Raw genomic sequence first — 18,774 nt, 5'->3', positions numbered from 1 at the left:
TGAGATGCACCCACTTTAAACCTGAATAAAGTAATAAAACCACTAGTAAACCAGTAGGCGGCGCCTGGCCTGCTGTTCAGTGAGTGGCTTGGCCTGGCCTGGCCTGGCCAGGCCAGGCCAGGCCAGGCCACCGGGCATTTGCCCGACGTGCCCGATTATGCAGTCCGCCACTGTGCATGGCTCAAAGGACTTCACAGAGAATGAGCCTGCCTAACCATATTTAACTGGTGATCAACAATTGCACATTTGTTCAGGATCCACGATGAACCTCATCCTCTCTTCAGCCCAGGGTTGCTCCTCCCCGCCGCTCCAGGTCCACAGCCTGTACGGCAGCTGGGAGTGGGACCAGAGCATGGGGTTTGGAAGAGGAAGCCGCGGCCCACGGAAGTAATACTTCATAGCTGTAGTTTCTCAAATGGTCACTTGAGGCTGGACCCAAAAGGGAACTGTTCCCCTTCATCCCCAATGTTAAATACTTTCAGACTCTATTTGCCATAGTCAGTCAAACACCACCTTCCTCTGCAACACCACTCCCAAGGGTGTGCCTACTCTGAAGAGGGTGGGCTCCCTCCTCCAGTAACTGATACCTCATTTACATCTGCTATTAAATATGACCTGCCTGTGTATTTGGATAATGTACAATCTGATCACATACTTCACAATCTGATCACATCCCTCCTATTTATTAGTTATTGTTGTGACAGTTTTACAGTCTGATCCCACCAAGATGCATGAATTCTGTCACAATCATTTTACATACCATTATCAGCAAGGCCAGCCCATGAATAAAATCAGACATCCAATATTCTCTCAGTCCTTGGGTCGAGTTAACCTTTAACCTGGCAAGGCAGCTAGATTCGCGCAAGATCATGAGATCAGATCACATGACAAACAAAACCATCTAGCAGCGTCAGGTTAGGGTCGAGTGGGATTTGGCTGAGATCCTGTGCTGTTAAAACGCTGCCTGGCAGGAGGCCTTACTTTCACAAACACCTGCAGACTTTTCATTTAAACAACTGAGGGAAAATGTGCTCAGGCTGTTTGAAAGGTCAAGGTTGGCTATTGCACAGAGCAGCTCTCTTCTTGTAGGTTTATATCCAAAAGGTTTAGAAGAATATAAAGTCTCCTCCTCCCTTTGTGGATATTGTTACTCAAATTATTATTATTATTTTTTTCACACCAGGCTTTCTGATCAATTCAACTCACCCTCTCAGTCCATCTAATACCATCTGCACCAGCCCTACTGCCCCAGGCAGCTCCTGTGCATACAGCAGTTTCACCCTTAAGGCCACCATAGAGGAGAAAGTGCTGATGAGCTGCCTTAGGTCTATTAGCCTTTTTCACTTCCCCACCCAATTCACCCATGTTGTGTCTAAAAGGCAGGAAGTAACACAGGTGCAACCAAAACATTAACAAGGGCCCCGGCACTGGATCAGCAAATGGATTGGAAGTTGGAAACCCTCATTAATGTTTTGTTGCACCTGTGGCACTTACTGCCCTTTAGACACAAAATGGGTGAATTGGGTGGGAAGTGAAAAAGGCGAATGATTGTGTCTGAGCTGGGTCCATTTTATTTTAAAGTGGCAGCAGCACCTATCCCTATAGCTCCCATGTCATCCTGTATCTCTTTAACTTGTCCCTCCTTCCTGCTAAGACCAAGAGCTACAAGAGAAACACAGCTACAAGAGATTGAGGCAGTTAATGAACTGCAACAGTCTTCAGCTAATATTTAGAGGTCAGCTTCCTGAGATTTACTGTGAGAGTCTGCGCCACAAGGGGAGTGAGGCAAACGTCAGCACTAGCTACAAATGTACACCAGAGGGCATTTACAGAAGGTGACCCAATTCTCCATAACGAGCAATACAAGTCGATTGTAGAGTTGTAGTTGGTATGGAATAGAATTGAGTACTGCATGCAGAAGCTTTTTGGGGGCAGGAGCACTAAATGAAAGTTTATTTATTATTTTCTATATATTCTGCCCCCCCCCAGCATTTGCATTGGTTTGCAGTCATGATAGGCCATTTTGATGTTGAACGTAGGACGTAAATGTTGTTTTATTTGGAGACTGCTGGATGGCACAGTGCTAGGCTTAATAATGTATTCTAGGAAAATAAAGTGATGTCCGCACACTGGATATGCTTCCGCTCAATAATAAACTACTGAACTACTGACTGACCGGGAGCATATTCAGTGTGCGGACATCACTTTATTTTTCAATTTTATCGTTTATTTGTCCTGCACCTGACCCACTGAGCTGATGTGCACGCTCTACCTCCTTCTTTAATAATTTATTCTAAACATGGTTGTTGATTTATTTTTCTCTGACCACATTATTACCAGCCATGACACTGTGTGGCTGGTATTGTTTTCACCTTGAGAGTCTGTCTGTGTGTGTGTGTGTGTGTGTGTGTGTGTGTGTGTGTGTGTGTGTGTGTGTGTGTGTGTGTGTGTGTGTGTGTGTGTGTGTGTGTGTGTGTGTGTGTGTATGTGTGTGTGTATATGTCGGTGGACAGATCTTGTCAACGCGACAGCGTCTCAACTCTCAACCATGCAAGATGCAGTCACAAAACTTTACAGGTGTGTAGTTCACATCACAATGAAGGCAGAGTTAGGAGATAGGTGTGGTCCAAGCAATAGGATGAATCAGCATGACGTCATTTGCCACCCAGACATGCGGAACCCTGGGGCAGTTGAGTTGTGCCAAACAAACGTTAATATCTCAGTAACTATACATCACATTGCTTAGATTTTGACATTCTGAGTGAGAGCAGAAGTAGCTCAAGAGTTTGATGTATAATATTTGCATGTCGTGTTAAAGTTGTGTGAACTGTCGCAGTTTTTAAAATGTAAACAGAGTTAGACGGCTAGAGCAGACACACACCTCGCGCCACTTGGGCTCCATAGGGTTCCATTGCTGTTGCCACCCAGTGACGCGGTTTGTTTACAAAAATGCTGCTCGGCTGATCCCTCGTATGGGGCCGGAAGTAGAGAATATCATAAATCAGAGAATATTATCTTCCCCAGTTACAATCAAGATAATAAAATAAAACATACCAAAATAAAGTAAACATATTATATTACTTAGCAATGTCAGTCTTTTGTTATCGCATGCAAATCTCAAACAGCTGGAGAAGCAGCAGAAGGTCAAGGTCAGAACGACAGAAATGGATAAACTGGAAAAAGGAGGAAGGAGGAACGCTCCATCAAGAAACTGATCTGAAGCAGCTCTTCTTATGAGTTAAAAAAAAAAACACAAAAACAAATACATGAACAGTAAGTAACTGAATCTTAATGTCCAAAAGCCATTCATGCATGGAGCAATCTCAACCAGTAGGTGGGGCCAGAGTTTTAAGGATAAAATTGTCCATTGTAAAAAATAAAAAAATAAAAAAAAAGAAGAACAAGCTTAAAACAAGCTTACCAAGTAACAATATTTTTCAACTCAGTGCTAATGTGTGTATGAATTAATATGATCCAAAAATCAGCACCAAACTGAATTTGACAGAGACTCCCTGAGTTCCAGATCTGAGAAGTGACAAGACCAATTTTTGAACCTGTGAGATGCTGGGACCAAAATGCAAGAAGATGTCTTCAAGAGTAATCCATGGTTATCCTCAATACATGTTTATGCGTCTGACTGCAGGTATGGCTACTGTCTTTGTAGTTCTACAACTTGGAGCACGGAGTCCATACTAATTTACAGGCATTTACTTTTTCTGCCTCCGCCGGCGATAGCCAGGCCGGAGGCATTATGGATCCGGGTTGTCCGTCCGATGTTTGTTAACGCGATATCTGAGGAACGCCTTGACGGAATTTAATCAAATTTGCCTCAAACAGCGACTTAAGACTCAAGGATGATCTGATTAGATTTTGGTGGTCAAAAGTCAAGGTCACTGTGATCTCTCGAACGCCATTTTCAAGCTTGTTAACACGAGATCTCAGGAATGCCTGGACGGAATTTCATCAAATTTGCCTCAAACATTGACTTGACTCAAGGATGATCTGATTAGATTTTGGTGGTCAAAGGTCAAAGGTCAAGGTCACTGTGATCTCTTGAATGCCATTTTCAAGCTTGTTAACACGAGATCTCAGGAATGCCTGGACGGAATTTCATCAAATTTGCCTAAAACATCGACTTGGACTCAAGGATGAACTGATTACATTTTGGTGTTCAAAGGTCAAAGGCCAAGGTCACTGTGACCTCTCAAACGCCATTTTCAAGCTTGTTAACGTAATATCTCAGGAATGCCTTGACGGAATTTCATCAAATTTGCCTCAAACATGAACTTGGCCTCAAGGATGAACTGATTACATTTTGGTGGTCAAAGTTCAAGGTCACTGTCACCTCACGAACGCCATTCCCAAGTTCGTTAACGTGATATCTCAAGAACGGCTTGATGGAATTTCTTCTGATTTGGCTCAAACATCGACTTGCACTCAAGGATAAACTGATTAGACTTTGATAGTTCAAGGTCAAAGTTCAAGGTCACTGTGACCTCACACACCCAATTTCCAAGCTCTGTAACGCAACATCTCAGGAGCGCCTTGATGGAATTTCTTCCAATTTGCCTCAAATGGCGATTTGGACTCAAGAATGAACTAATGGCGGAGGCATAAATCCGCGGTGCGGTCGTTCTAGTTCACACTTTTATTTCCCAAAGCATAATTTCCAAAAAGGCCCTGACCAAGTATAAGGTTATCCTCTCATTTACAGGATCTCATCTGGACAATATATGCAAATATGCATTGATTTGTCTCTTTCTTTTTTCAGTGCTTCATAGAAATATAGCGGACACTAAGGTGATTGAAACACAGCTCTGTGTGCAACAGTGAGAATTTTACACACAAAAAACATATTTTGAGATATACAATTGAAATATTTTGAGATAACGTTTCTGATTAAGTTTATATTACGGATAGCACTCTTTGTAGGTAAAATGGTTTAACTTGAATAACATCAATCAGTAGTCTCTGTAGTTCATTTAGATCACTGGTTTAGATGCAATGGCCACCATGGAGATAGTTGTAAAAATGTAAAAATTGAAAAACATATGACCAAAATTGGAATTTTAGTTAATGTATGGCTTTCAGTGTGAACATTATTTGAGCAAATGTTTCTATTGTTACATCCATAATCTTACAACTCACCCCAGTTGCAGTGAAACCAAACTCTTTACTTTTATTTGTACAGTAGTCAAATAGGGGTGTATTGTACCCAAGTGTTACAACCATCCCCGGTTTCCCCTTCCCTAAACTCTCCTCTTGCAATGGAAGACCCCTGAGGCCGGCCAGAGGGTATTAGAGTCTGCTCACTGGAGGCCGAGTCTGGTGAGAGAACAAAGATCCATCCTGGCCGAGACCTTGGAAAAGAAGCTGGAGAAAATGGGTTTAACAAAGGTTTGTCGCCATTATCTGGATGTAGAGCCATTACTTTTATACAATGTAATTAAAGCAATTAATGAATTATACAGCGTCAGCGTGATAAATGTTCCTACCTACTCATTACTTTCATTAATTGTATTATCATCAAGAAATGTGATTTCATGGCAATCATCTAAAGCCGTTTCTGTCTTTTCTTTGTTAACTAAAGGCAGATCCCAGAGGAGTAATGTAAGCCTGGCCGATCCTTGGTATCAAAGACAGTAGAAGCCCAGATAGGTACAGAACAGCGCATCTGACCAATGAACAAGGCATGCAGTGTCTATCTAAGGGGAACCATTTGCTTTAATTAATTACCCAGAAACAATGTGGCAATTATTTGTTTTATCATAGTGCTGGAAAGCTGTAGATAACAGGTAACTACCATGGATAAATTGATGACCACTGTATTTGGCTATTGATTATAGCAATAACATAACATCGTAACAGTAGCCTATTAACACATTTTTTGAGACGTTTTGATCATCACTTGTATGATTTATACATACAAATCTGGTTAGATTTTCCAGTTAAGGGTGGACTGTAGAGTACTCAGGCACTGTTTTGGAATATATTATTACAGTATTGGATGTGTTGTTTTTGTGTGATGGGAGGAGAGAGATGAGCATAGTTCACCCTGAAAACCCATTAAGAATTATTAAAATGACCTGACTTGCTAACAACAAAGGTAAAAATAGATTTACCTTAATGATAAAATGTAGTCAACAACTATGACCTTAACACGAAAAACTTGAGCTCACGATATGAAGTCGGGCAACTTTTTGCCAATGAACCTATTTTGTTCAAATGAGATAAAAGGATCAAGACTATACACATCTTAGTATATAATCACGAAATGTCTGTCTGTCTGTCTGTCTGACGCATTTATCTCCCCAGCCGTTGCTCCGATCGCCTCCAAAATTTGCCAAAACACTTTTCAGGGGTCTAGAATGAATCTGGTGCAACAAAAAACAAAAAAATCCACCCGGGGGCACTACAGCGATATTTTACGTTTTTAGCCCTTCACACTCACAGAGCCATTGTGACATTGTATAGCATCCCATCCCTGCTTCACACTGATGATGTCACTGATGATGTCATCAGTGATGTCACTCACGCAATTGTGATGTCATTGTCTTCTGATATCACTCAATGAATTGTGTGAGTGATGTCATCAGTGATGTCACTCAAGCAAGTTCGCTGCTGAGTTTCACCTGTCTGATTTGGAGAGGCAAATGTGGCAAGGGAGGTGGGAGAGGGAGGAGAAAGGGAGGCACTTGTACCAAATTCAAAAGAATGTTAAAGTAGGCAGTGGACGCAGGAGATAGGAAGTTGTATTGACAAGAGGTTGGGACATTGTGCACTAAACAAAGTTTAGTAGGGTATGAAGTAGTTTAGGTGTGTGTGTGTGTGTGTGTGTGTGTGTGTGTGTGTGTGTGTGTGTGTGTAGGTATGTGTGTGTGTGTGTGTGTGTGTGTGTGTGTGTGTGGGTGTGTGTGTGAGAGTGTGTGTTAGGGATTTAGATTGCTTTGGTCCACATTTTTGTGCTTCCCCAGGGAGTTAGATTGTAAATACTGGGAGCAGAATGTGGCGGTAATGCACCAATAAGCTGGATGCTACTGCCATAAGACAATGAGAAGAAGAGACCCAAGAGGACCAGAGGAACAGAGTGGGGGGAAGCAGTGGATGGATGAATCCAGAGGGAGGTGGTAATGCAACATAAAGGATGCCAACTGCCATAAAACACCGAAGAAGAAGAAGAAGCATGTCTGATTTTGGGGGCAGATCTCTCTCTGCTTTGTCCAGCTCAACAGTCATGGTCAACCCAGAGACTAGTCAAGTCAAGTCAAGTTTATTTGTATAGCTTTAATTCACAAGCATGTCTCAGAGGGCTTCACAGAGAATATATCTAGCTACTGTAGATCTAGCTGACACAACAATAACAAATTACAGTGATAACTAGTCAATAGGTGAAATGCACACCTGTAGTGGTGAGGTGTCCGGTCGATGAAAAACACTTAAAAGTAGACGCACACTCCCAGCTCTGATGCAAGAGTTTAAAGGAACACTCCACCCATTTTCAACCAGCTTTGTATCATTAGAACATCAGTAGTATATCAGAAAACTGTCAACGGTTTTGAAGTCTGTCATTTAATTTGACAGTTATTGAGTGTTAAAGTGTGGACCAGTGAGATCACTGGTCCACACTAACTCAAATTAATAACTCATTAACTCAAATCAACTCTCAATAACTGTCAAACTAGATGAATGATGAATAGTTTGACAGTTATTTTGAGTTGATTTGAGTTAATGAGTTATTAATTTGAGTTAGTGTGGACCAGTGATGTCACTGGTCCACACTTTAACACTCAATAACTGTCAAATTAAATGACAGACTTCAAAACCGTTTACAGTTTTCTGATATACTACTAAGAATTTCTCTTTGACAACATCTTTGCTTTTTCCGAATATATCTCTCATGCGTGGGATAGGAGGAAAAAGATGACATATGATAGATAATTCATATATTTTACTTAATATACATTGTAGTTAAATCTGTGTTTTGCTGCTGATGCCGCGTGTGCTGTGTGTGTGTTTGTACGGTTTTGTATTGTTCATGCACCGTAATAGATATGGAAATAACTGTATGTTGATGTGTCTGATAATCCCATGTGGGATGGGTCATGTAAATTGTCCTGACACGTAAATAAAATTTTCATTCATTCATTTCATTCATTCATTCATTCATTTCATTCATTCATTCATACTACTGATGTTCTAATGATACAAAGCTGGTTGAAAATGGGCGGAGTGTTCCTTTAATGAGACACTAACAGCCAATGTTTCAGCAGCAAAACTGCCTTCATCAGGGTTGATCTGCCAGCACACAGGTTTGACTGGAGTTAAAAGTACTAGTAGGTACACACAGGTTTGACTGGAGTTAAAAGTACTAGTAGGTACACACAGGTTTGACTGGAGTTAAAAGTACTAGTAGGTACACACAGGTTTGACTGGAGTTAAAAGTACTAGTAGGTACACACAGGTTTGACTGGAGTTAAAAGTACTAGTAGGTACACACAGGTTTGACTGGAGTTAAAAGTACTAGTAGGTACACACAGGTTTGACTGGAGTTAAAAGTACTAGTAGGTACACACAGGTTTGACTGGAGTTAAAAGTACTAGTAGGTACACACAGGTTTGACTGGAGTTAAAAGTACTAGTAGGTACACACAGGTTTGACTGGAGTTAAAAGTACTAGTAGGTACACACAGGTTTGACTGGAGTTAAAAGTACTAGGTACACACAGGTGCAGGTAATCAATGTGACCTGACCAAGATGTCAACATTTACATTATCATTCCATGTTGTCACACATAAATCACAAGTCATGGTATGAACCACATGATTAGAAAATACATATTGGAGAACATATAACATAGCAAATAAATATAATATAATACATACTGTAGAATACAGAAAAAAGAAAAGTAGCACAAATAAGTCCATATATCATGGGGATGTCTTTTTCAATAGGCCCAGACATACCTGAGGCCTTCCGACTGAGGGCCTGGTATGACCAGGAGGGCTACGCTCTAAACAGCCAATCCCTGAGAGAGACGAGGGCAGCGGAGCAAGGGTCGACTGGAAAACACTGAGCGACATTAAGGATGTCATAACCACTGATGATTGAAAATGATGAAACCACACCTGGTGGCCTTTGTATAATGTCAAGTCATGTCATGACTTGACAAAGGCCACCAGGCTGAAACATTGTCCGTCTATTAAATCTTTGCATCTGAGCCAGAGTGTGCTCTTTCATCTTTTTCAATGGATTTCTGCCCGTGACCACCAGCATCTCACTGATACTTTACGGTGTGCGTTTTCTTCACTTTGATACCCACTGGATGATGTCATGTAATGCTCCACAATTGTCAAGTGATGTCATACCCACTGATGATGTGGATGACGTGGCATGAGTTTACATGAGTTTGGTCACAACCAAAAAAAAAAGTGCACCCATGGCGCATCGTCTCCAGATTCTCCACCCTAGAAATCGAGTGTGTGCAGCGCGCGGGATTTCTAGTATTTGATTGTTTTGGGAATTTCTCATAAATAAATTATCTGCATTACCCTTCCACTTGAAACTTCTCCACTCTTGAAAATGTGCAGAATGTTCAATAGCAGTAAATTAAGGGATTACTTGTTTGAATACCACTCATTTGAAACTTAATATAATGCTTACACATTCTCATGGTGCCTGCATATTTTCAGGTTTTTAATTAGCTGCAAATCTTTATTTGACACACACACACGCACACGCACACACACACACACACACACACACACACACACTAAATTAAAAAACAGTAATAACAATCATGAAACATTGTTTGACAATTAGTCTAATATGAGACACAAAAAACAAAAAATATTTGCAAATAAGAACTTAAAGTCATATCAGTCTGTCAACTTGCAGCACAGAGCATTAAAAAACAATCACTGTTCCCATGACTGTGGGCGAAAAACAAAGGTAGAATACAGATCATCAGAGTTATATAGATAAGAGTACAAAAGAGGTAATTGTAAAAAAGCAAATTAGATAGATTCTTGTATGGCTGTGTGCTATTGCTACACATTAAATTGGGTTAGATTCCCTCTGCACCTTGTAAAATTCATTGAATTGCCAGGGTCTGGAGTCAGACTTGTATTGTGTGGTGAGAGGGGTGACAGGCAGCTTTGTAGACCATCCTGTCATACCTGAGGAATATAAAAAACAACCAATATAAAGTGGTCAGAGTATACTGTAGGTGTACTTGTGAGCGCAGTATATTCATAAACAACATTATACTAAGTTAATTACATCTTAAAATAAGAAAAGACAGAAAGGCACATATGAGAGAGGTAAGAAAGAACAAAGGTATTTGGAACTATTTATTATTGGGGCTCCTAGAGTGAATTATGACATACTTTCACATATCACTTCCACACTTCTAATATAGTCTCAAGCCTGACTAAATGGCCAGTCACACAGGGATGGTTATTCTGCTAGCACAGGGAGAGACGGTTGAAGCACAGCCTTTTGCCTTTTTTGGTGTTTTGCTGGCTGACCATGGTGACGACTAGACATTACAAAATATGATAAGAAATGTATGTTTAAATGAAGATAAAATATTGATTAACCAGTAAAATAGTTAGATGCTAGGTTCAATTCTATATGTTTGTAGCAGATAACATAATACATATTATTTTCATAATACCTACCCTTACTTAGATGGCTAATTGATGAAGTAATGAGACTTATATGCCAGAAAAATGTGTTACCTGACTGTTTTGGGGCCACTTTGATGACCCGTTTCAATCGTCCCCCCGTATGTGCTTCAAGTGTCAGCTCAGTAGAGGTAATAGATTTCTGAATGCCCCTTAGGCATGGGAACGTACCGTTGCTGTTCCTTAGGAACCATTCCACGACAGGCCAGACACATCAGAACCCCTGCAATGACCAAGATCGCTGCACCTATCCAACCCACAAAAAGGGCAGGGCCAAAAGTGTACCTAAAAGAATATAGTTACACTTATAGGAGAAAAACAGTTTTGGCAAATTAAAAATTACATTATGAATCTATTAAATGTAGCTGTATGTTTAGCCTAAATTAGTAGAATTTTTCTTTAATTATAAGAAGCGTAAGAAGAAGGGTCCAGGTGTAACCTGAGGTGCCACAAGAGAGGAGACCAGGGTCGACCAGGATCAGCAACCCTCCTGAGCCCACCATCTGCATATGTGCTGAACTGAAAACTTTGCACAATCAAGTTGGCAAAGGCTGACACTCCGGCGATGCCACAGACACCTGAAAATTACGAATATTGTTGAAATTGGTGCAATGGAATAAACTTCCATACTATATACAATGTGAACAAATCATTATTGCACCTGCAAAAAGAAATGTGATCCCAGTTGTAAGAGTGATAGCAGCCTTGATGTTGTCCTCCAGGTTCCCGATTGTCACAAAGATGGCGATCAAACAGCCGATTGCTCCAAGAAAAATACCAGTGATCATCAAGCCCCTCACGGCTTGAAACACGGCTGGAAGTCAAAGTTGTACAATTTAGATGAGTTTTCTTCTCATATTCTGCTCAGGTTGATTTGTCAAATACTGTGAATAATAGATACTGACTGACTTATCTGAAACATTAAAAAAGAGGTTCAAAAGAAGCCTTTGTTCCTATAGATGAGATCCTCGTAAAAAAAAAAAGACACTGGTGAAATTATATCTGATATGAAACTAAAATTCATTATTAACAATCCTCCAATCTTCTACAGTAAGTGAGTTGGCTCTCAGGAACCTGAGTCTCTCCATCTGTATAACAGATATCATGTCCATCAGCCACACCTGAAAAGAAGGTGAAGAGGAGGACTTCAATTCCTTCAGAATGAGTCTTTTGGCGACAGTTGTCCCCTGTGTTAGATTGTTGCACGGCTGTAGGGAAGTTCAGAGAGGACTCCGAGCAGCCGAAGATGGCGAGTTCTGCCTCTGGCTGAATGGCTATTTTATGGGCCTTAGAGTACCAGTCAAAATGTATTTTGGCCCAGAATCCCATTAGTGAAGGGACCAGAAGGCATGAGATAGTCTGCCCTCTGGTCCACACCATTGTTCAAGGCTGCAGAGAACCTGTGGCGCTGTCCCACACAGCACCTCCGTTCTCTCAAGGTGCTGCATATTCCAGGCCTGGAGAACATGGGGGGCAGCTCTCATGTTGAGGGGAGGACGCATGGAGATTACTAGTGCTGTATAGTAGTTAGTGTTCAGCACCGATAAACAGTATTAGCACAAAGCTGCATTGTCTGCTAACTTTTCTGAGGGCCGTGAACATAACACCGCTTGCTCCAATTTTTCTCTGCTCAAACAGCACAGATTAAAAAAATGTCAACACATTTATACCCTTCTACAAGGAACAAGCCTTATCAGATGTTTACCTAACATTTTCATGAGTCTTTGTCCCAGTTTCAGGAAATGGTAGCGTTTCAATAAGCATTTCCACCCTTTAGAGACAAAGAGTGTGGTGGACCTTTCATCATTACTTTTCCATCATTCTCAGGAAAGGCAAAACAGAAATCAATATACTGTATTTATCACAGTCCATTATTTGTACTGTACGTACAACTAACCATCATGACTGCTCACTACTGTATAATCCAATACATAAAAATGCAGCCTGATTCATCAGTTTGACTTTATATTCCCTAATACAAGATTGGCAATATATTCACATTTTATCAATCAAACAACATTACTGCTTAACAAAATTTAGTTTTTTGTTCCATGTTGTATTTTGTTTGTGAGAAAGAAACGTACCTGGCAGTCCCAGGATGCTGAAGTATCGAAGGCACTCTGTGAAGCCTGAGCTCTGCCTGACACAGGACCTCCAGAGGCCAGAGTACGATACAATGACAGATGAACAAACGTTGCCGTCGATGTGGCCCTCTGTGGCCCACTGGTCCATCCCCGTGGCCACGATGATCCCAGCTACCCCGAGCAAACCCAGCATGAAGCCCATCACCTGACAGAGAGTCGCTGCCATGGTGCTACAGTACAGTATCTGTTCTCTGTTTGGAAAAGTAAAAGCTCTCAAAAAACCTCACCAGCTGTCTTCACCTCTGCGCCTTTGAGTCACCCTGAGTGCTGTGGTGCTCGACTGTGTTTGATTATGATACCGGCTGGCTTGAAGTCAAGTAAGGCTTTTCTTTTCCATTGGCACTTTAAGGCCACACCGAGTCAAACCACAGCGTTGATTTGCGTTTCCATTACTAGTTTAAATGCACTGAGCTGTGCTGGGCCGCACCCGAGATGGACCTTCTCTGGAGTCGGGCCAGAGCTCGCCCGCCCAGCCTCTAAGCGGGCTGCAGTGAAGAGCTGATGTCAATGCTGGAGGACCGAAATGTCCATATTTAAGATTTTCATGGAAGGAAATGTAAAATATGAACATTTCCATGGTACAATGCTGACATTTTATCCTGGTGATTGGGCTGAGTGGAGAAAACACGATACAGTGTTAAGGTGCCCTTACAATCATCATCATCATCATCATAACTAAAAGGAAGCAAGTGGGCTCTGCGATTTTTGTCCCGGAAGTGATGTCACTCAACTGGAAGTGATGTCATCAGTGATGTCCTTCCAATGGGAAATGGTGCCGTTATGAAGTGCCTTATGCTGCCCCTACATGACATGTGTCCCAAAGAATGCCCTTTCCAGTAGAGAAAATGGGATGTAGTGCTGTATAGGATAGCCTACCCCTGCAGATGAGAAAACATGATTAAGTGCCCCTCCCTCCTTAGAAGTGGCCCATATGAAAATGACACAATTCTACCACTAGGAGGTGTTGGTGGGTACAACTGCTTTCTGTGTGCTCAGATAATATCACACAATAAAAGTTGATACATCATGTTAAAGAGGAGAATGTGTACTTAGTATAAATTATATTATACTTGGACTACTTGTAGTCAATTGTTAACAGAAAACCTCTAACATGTTAATGAAAAAGAGTTTTAAAGTCAGTTCTCTCAGAAAGACCTGCTGCCTTTTCCATCATTTTCTGTTCAGAGACACTAGACTAGAGTGTATGAACTGCTCAACATGTGGGTAATACAAAACAGAAATCAGAATGTATTTCTCTTTCTCCATTCAAAAGATACAAATACATTTGTGGTGGGAAAAAAGGTTACGCTTTAATAAGAATTCTAACTTCAATGACATTTCACTAGTCACCTCTAAAGAAGGTTATGGTTAATGTTCATCTTAATCAGGCAGGAAGACTATTTTATCATACATGATGCATCATAGCTTTTTATGCCCTTCAAACTGCCACTGCTGTCTTTGGATATCTATTCTGAACGTCTTAAATCTGCCGCTGATAAATACCTCCCACATATTTGATTGTTATTGTAATTTCCTTTCCACTTGAAACCTTTAAAAAATGTGCAGAATGTTCAATATATGGGGGGGGTTTGCTGTTTTTAATTATTCACAACAAAACCCAAGTGTAACTCACACAATTTATTAGTCATAATAAACACAGAGAAATTATCCTAACATTACATTTTGTTTTACAAAGTAATAATTCTGTTAGCAATAGCTTCATATCCTAAGAAGGGTAAGTGTATAAATGTAATTTTGACCACCCCTTTGAAAACCTACTATGTAATGATCACACTTTCTCATGATGCCTGCATATTATCAGGTTTTTAATGAGCTGCCATTATCCAATTCCCACTGATTCTGTAATGCTAATATGTACACTTTATTTTTTATTTGACACAGCCTAAATAACTGTAATAATGACCGTGAACCATTATTTGTTAGTCTGAGATACAAAAAAGAACAAATATTTTCAAATAACAACTTAAAGTCCTACAGTATCAGTCTGTCAACTTACAATACAGAGCATTAGAAAACAACACTGTTCCCATGACTGTGGGCTAAAAACAAAAGCAGAACACAGATGATCAGATTTATAGAGTACAAAAGAGGTATTTGTAAAAAGGAAATTTGAGTTTGACTTAAAACTGCTTTTTAAGAGATAGATTCTTGTATGGCTCCGTGCAATTCTACACATAGTCAAATTTCTGGGTCGAATGCCTTCCATCTGCACTCTGCGCCATGTAAGATTCATTGAATTGCCGGGGTCTGGATTCAGTCTTGTAGATGGTGTTTTGGTGAGAGGCAGCTTTGTAGGCCATCCCATCATACCTGAGGGAATACCAAAAACAACCAGAGTGCACTTGTGAGCAGCACAGTAGAGTTACATTGATACAGTAAGTAACATTATGCTAAGTTTGACGTCCTAAAAAGTAACACAGGAGGGAGGAAATAATGACAGCTAAGGCAAAAAAGAACACAGGTTTGGAACTCTTTGGGGCTCTAGAGTGAATAAGGACATCATTTCACATTCCACTTCCACTCTTCTATAGTGTCAACCTCCCATTCAAGTCAAGGGGAAAGTAGACAATATAGATGGTCAAGAGAGAAGAGTAAGTAGGAAGTGTTTGTTTTGGAAGCACACTAATTATTCTACAATGTGCGTCAAGCTATTATCCAACACCGAGTTGTTTAAGACATTATTGCAAAAATGAGACAAGCACTGAGATTCTGTTGGCCCCCCAATAAATTGTGTAATACTAATATTTGTTTAGAGATTGACTTTTTTTAGATGCCGACTTTCACAAATGTAAGAAAAGTGAATTTACTATCGTAATCTGTTAGTTGAAATGCAAATCAAGTTGTAAGAAAACAACAAATTTATATTAAACTTAAGAGTAAATGTAGCCTGTCTGCTAATATATTTAACAATTTTGTGGTTGCTGCTTCTTGCCTATCATGATGCCTCCATCACTGTCTTCTTATTCTAAAAGGTGCCTGTGTACCAGCTTGTATCAACTATCAGGTAGGTCTCATCTCGTCAGTCCAAATAACTTGACTAAAGTCAGTTTTAAGGTACTTTCGAAGCTACAAGTGCTCAAAGAAAAGTGCTACAGGTGCTTTTGTTGATGTTTCTGGTGTAGTGGACGTCTTGTGCACACGTTTTGCACATTTCCAATTCTGTGCAGAATATGTGAAACTGGGTAAAGCAGCTTTGAATATAGAACTCACTGGATTTCTGTCCATTTCTCGCTTGACTGCAGCAACACCTTGTTGAGCCAGGTTCTAGTTGAAGCTTGTAAACATTGTTTTCTCTACCAGTCAAAAATGTTTGAATAATAATTTGGCACACCTAAAGTGACAGTTTTAGATGTCACCATGTGACACAAAATTAAGGGAGACTTAATGACTCTTTTCAATTGGAAACTTAATTGGGGGTGGAGAGTATAGAGACTTGTATAGAGGATATAACTTGTTGCAATCCCTGCAGCAATAGAGCTCAGTAAAGGTAATAGATGAATTCTGAATTCCCCTTTAGGCGTTGGAACGTACCGTTGCTGTTTCTCACGAGGAACCATTCCACAACAGGCCAGACACATCATAATCCCTGCAATGACCAAGATCGCTGCACCTATCCAACCCACAAAAAGGGCAGGGCCAAAAGTGTACCTAAAAGAAAACCATATAGTTACACACTTATATGATAAAAATTGCTTTGGCAAATGAAAAACCACAATATGCATCTATTAAATGTTGTGGTTACCTTGGAGTTAGACCTCCTGTGAGTCCACCGATGCCTCCTCCGAGGCCTCCTCCATATGAACTGAATCCACCTTCTGCATATGTGGTGAACCGAAAACTTTGCACAATCAAGTTGGCAAAGGCTGACACCCCGGCGATGCCACAGACACCTGGAAATTACAAAATATTGCTGAGATTGGTGCAAATGGATTTAGCTGGGATAATATACCGTCTACAATGTGAAGAAATAATCACTCACCTGCCAGAATAATCATGATCCCAGCTGCAAGAGTCATAATACCCTTGATCCTGTCCTCCATGTTCCCCATTTTCAAGCACTTCAGAGCAAAGATGGAGATCAAACAGCCGATTCCTCCAAGAAGAATACCAACAATCATCAAGGCCCTCACGGCTTGAAGCAGAGCTAGAAGTCAAAGTTGTACAATTTAGATTAGTTTTCTTCTCAAAATACTGTAACCCCTTAGAAATAAGTTTTATTCTGAAAAATGTTGAAGAAAAAAATAAAATTTTAGCAAAAATAAAGAACCCAGTCATATACCTCTGTGTGTGTGTGTGTGTGTGTGTGTGTGTGTGTGTGTGTATATATATATATATATAGTATATATATATTTATATATATATATATATATATTATATACTGTATATATACTGCCAGATTCCAAAGGCCTGAGCTATTGTAACTGTATGGAGACCTGAGCCTTTTAAGACTATATGCAAATATACTATATTGAACTAGTACAGAGTGTGAAAAAATACATCACATTGTGTCGCACCCTGGAAAAGCGTGTGCTTAGTCAGCTTTTTGTTTTTGAAGTTTCATAACATTTTAGGCTCATTCCTGAGAGACAGCATCCTGACTGCATTGTATGCAGGGGAAATGGACAGAAATTGTCCTAAAACCTTCCAAATATTAAAAAGTCCTTCAAGATCCAATAGAAAATATTTTGTCAATCAAAACTTGTCCATAAATACACAATAAATGTCTTTTGTCTATAACTGTAATTCTCTTACCTGGCAGTCCTAGTATGGTAAAATATGGCCTGCACTGTGTTGTACCATACACTGTCCCTACACATGTGTTCCATAGACCAGAATAGGTATAGATATTTGTGACAACTGAGCGAGAACGGTCTTGTAAACTCCACATATCCATCGCTGTTGCAGCTGATATCAAAAATTGCCCCAACGCCGACAGCATGAATCCTAATAGCTGAATCATTGAGGCCGCCATTTTAGTTCTCTTGGCTAAAGAGTTACCTGGAGTCATGAAATGGCAGTGTCGCTGCCTGTGCTTATCATTATGTACCCTTCTACAAGGAACAAGCCTTATCAGATGTTTACCGAAAATTTTCATCAGTCTTTGTCCCAGTTTCAGGGAATGGTAGCTTTTGAATCTGCATTTCCACCCTTTAGCAACAAAGGGTGTGGTTTGACCTTTCATCATTATCATTACTTTTCCATCATTCTCAGGCAAAGCAAAACAGAAATCATTTAATATACTATATTCATCAGTCTTTTTTTTTCTTCTTACATATACGTACAACTAACCATCATAATGACTGCTCACTAGTAACTGCATAATCCAACACATATAAATGTAGTTTTATTCATCAGTTTGACTTTATATTCTATAATTCAAGAATGGCAAGACATTTACACTTTATGAGTCAAACAACATTACTGCTAAAGCAAACAGTTGTTTTGTCCCTTGGGAGTATTTTGTTGGTGGGAAAGAAAGCATACCTGGCAGTCCCAGGATGGTGAAGTAGGGACGGCATTCTGTGAAGCCTGAGCTCTGCCTGACACAGGACCTCCAGAGGCCGGAGTACGAGTACACAGCCGTCACAGGGTTGTCGAAGAGGTCCTCTGTGGCCCACGGGTCCATCCCTGTGGCCGCGATGATCCCAGCTAGCCCGAGCAAAGCCAGCAGGAGGCCCATCACCTGACAGAGAGTTGCTGCCATGGTGCTACTACAGTATATTTTCTCTGTTCGGAAAAGCCAAATCTCTCAAAATCAAAAGCTCACCAGCCCGCGCGTCACCCTGAGTGCTGTGTTTTTTTGTCTGTTTGAATACGATACTGGCCGGTTTGAAGTCGAGGAGGACTTCACCAATGACCCTCAGTGTTTGCACACAGCCCAATCATGTACAGTAGGAGCTGGGTGGAGCATTTTAGTATCAGATA

General features: G+C 40.5%; 2 protein-coding genes across 2 annotated transcripts; both read right to left on the bottom strand.

Annotated features, from left to right (window-relative positions):
* Positions 1 to 10,113: 10,113 nt before the first annotated feature.
* Positions 10,114 to 12,994, bottom strand: LOC310786108 (claudin-18-like; the record flags this gene model as incomplete). The annotated part of the gene is made up of 5 exons (XM_083647288.1): positions 10,114 to 10,174; positions 10,856 to 10,969; positions 11,124 to 11,262; positions 11,346 to 11,498; positions 12,769 to 12,994. The coding sequence occupies 5 exons, from the start codon at positions 12,992 to 12,994 to the stop codon at positions 10,114 to 10,116; spliced, it is 693 nt and encodes a 230-aa protein (XP_083503414.1).
* Positions 12,995 to 15,017: 2,023 nt separating this feature from the next.
* Positions 15,018 to 18,553, bottom strand: LOC310786744 (claudin-18-like; the record flags this gene model as incomplete). Its single annotated transcript, XM_083648019.1, has 5 exons — positions 15,018 to 15,159; positions 16,381 to 16,497; positions 16,592 to 16,739; positions 16,829 to 16,993; positions 18,334 to 18,553. The coding sequence occupies 5 exons, from the start codon at positions 18,551 to 18,553 to the stop codon at positions 15,018 to 15,020; spliced, it is 792 nt and encodes a 263-aa protein (XP_083504145.1).
* Positions 18,554 to 18,774: the final 221 nt, after the last annotated feature.

The sequence above is a fragment of the Poromitra crassiceps genome (assembly GCF_964638095.1).
Source record: "Poromitra crassiceps genome assembly, chromosome: 12".
NCBI lineage: Eukaryota > Metazoa > Chordata > Actinopteri > Beryciformes > Melamphaidae > Poromitra > Poromitra crassiceps.
Note: the sequence above shows the minus strand (reverse complement) of the source record. Positions and strands in the feature narration are given on the sequence as shown.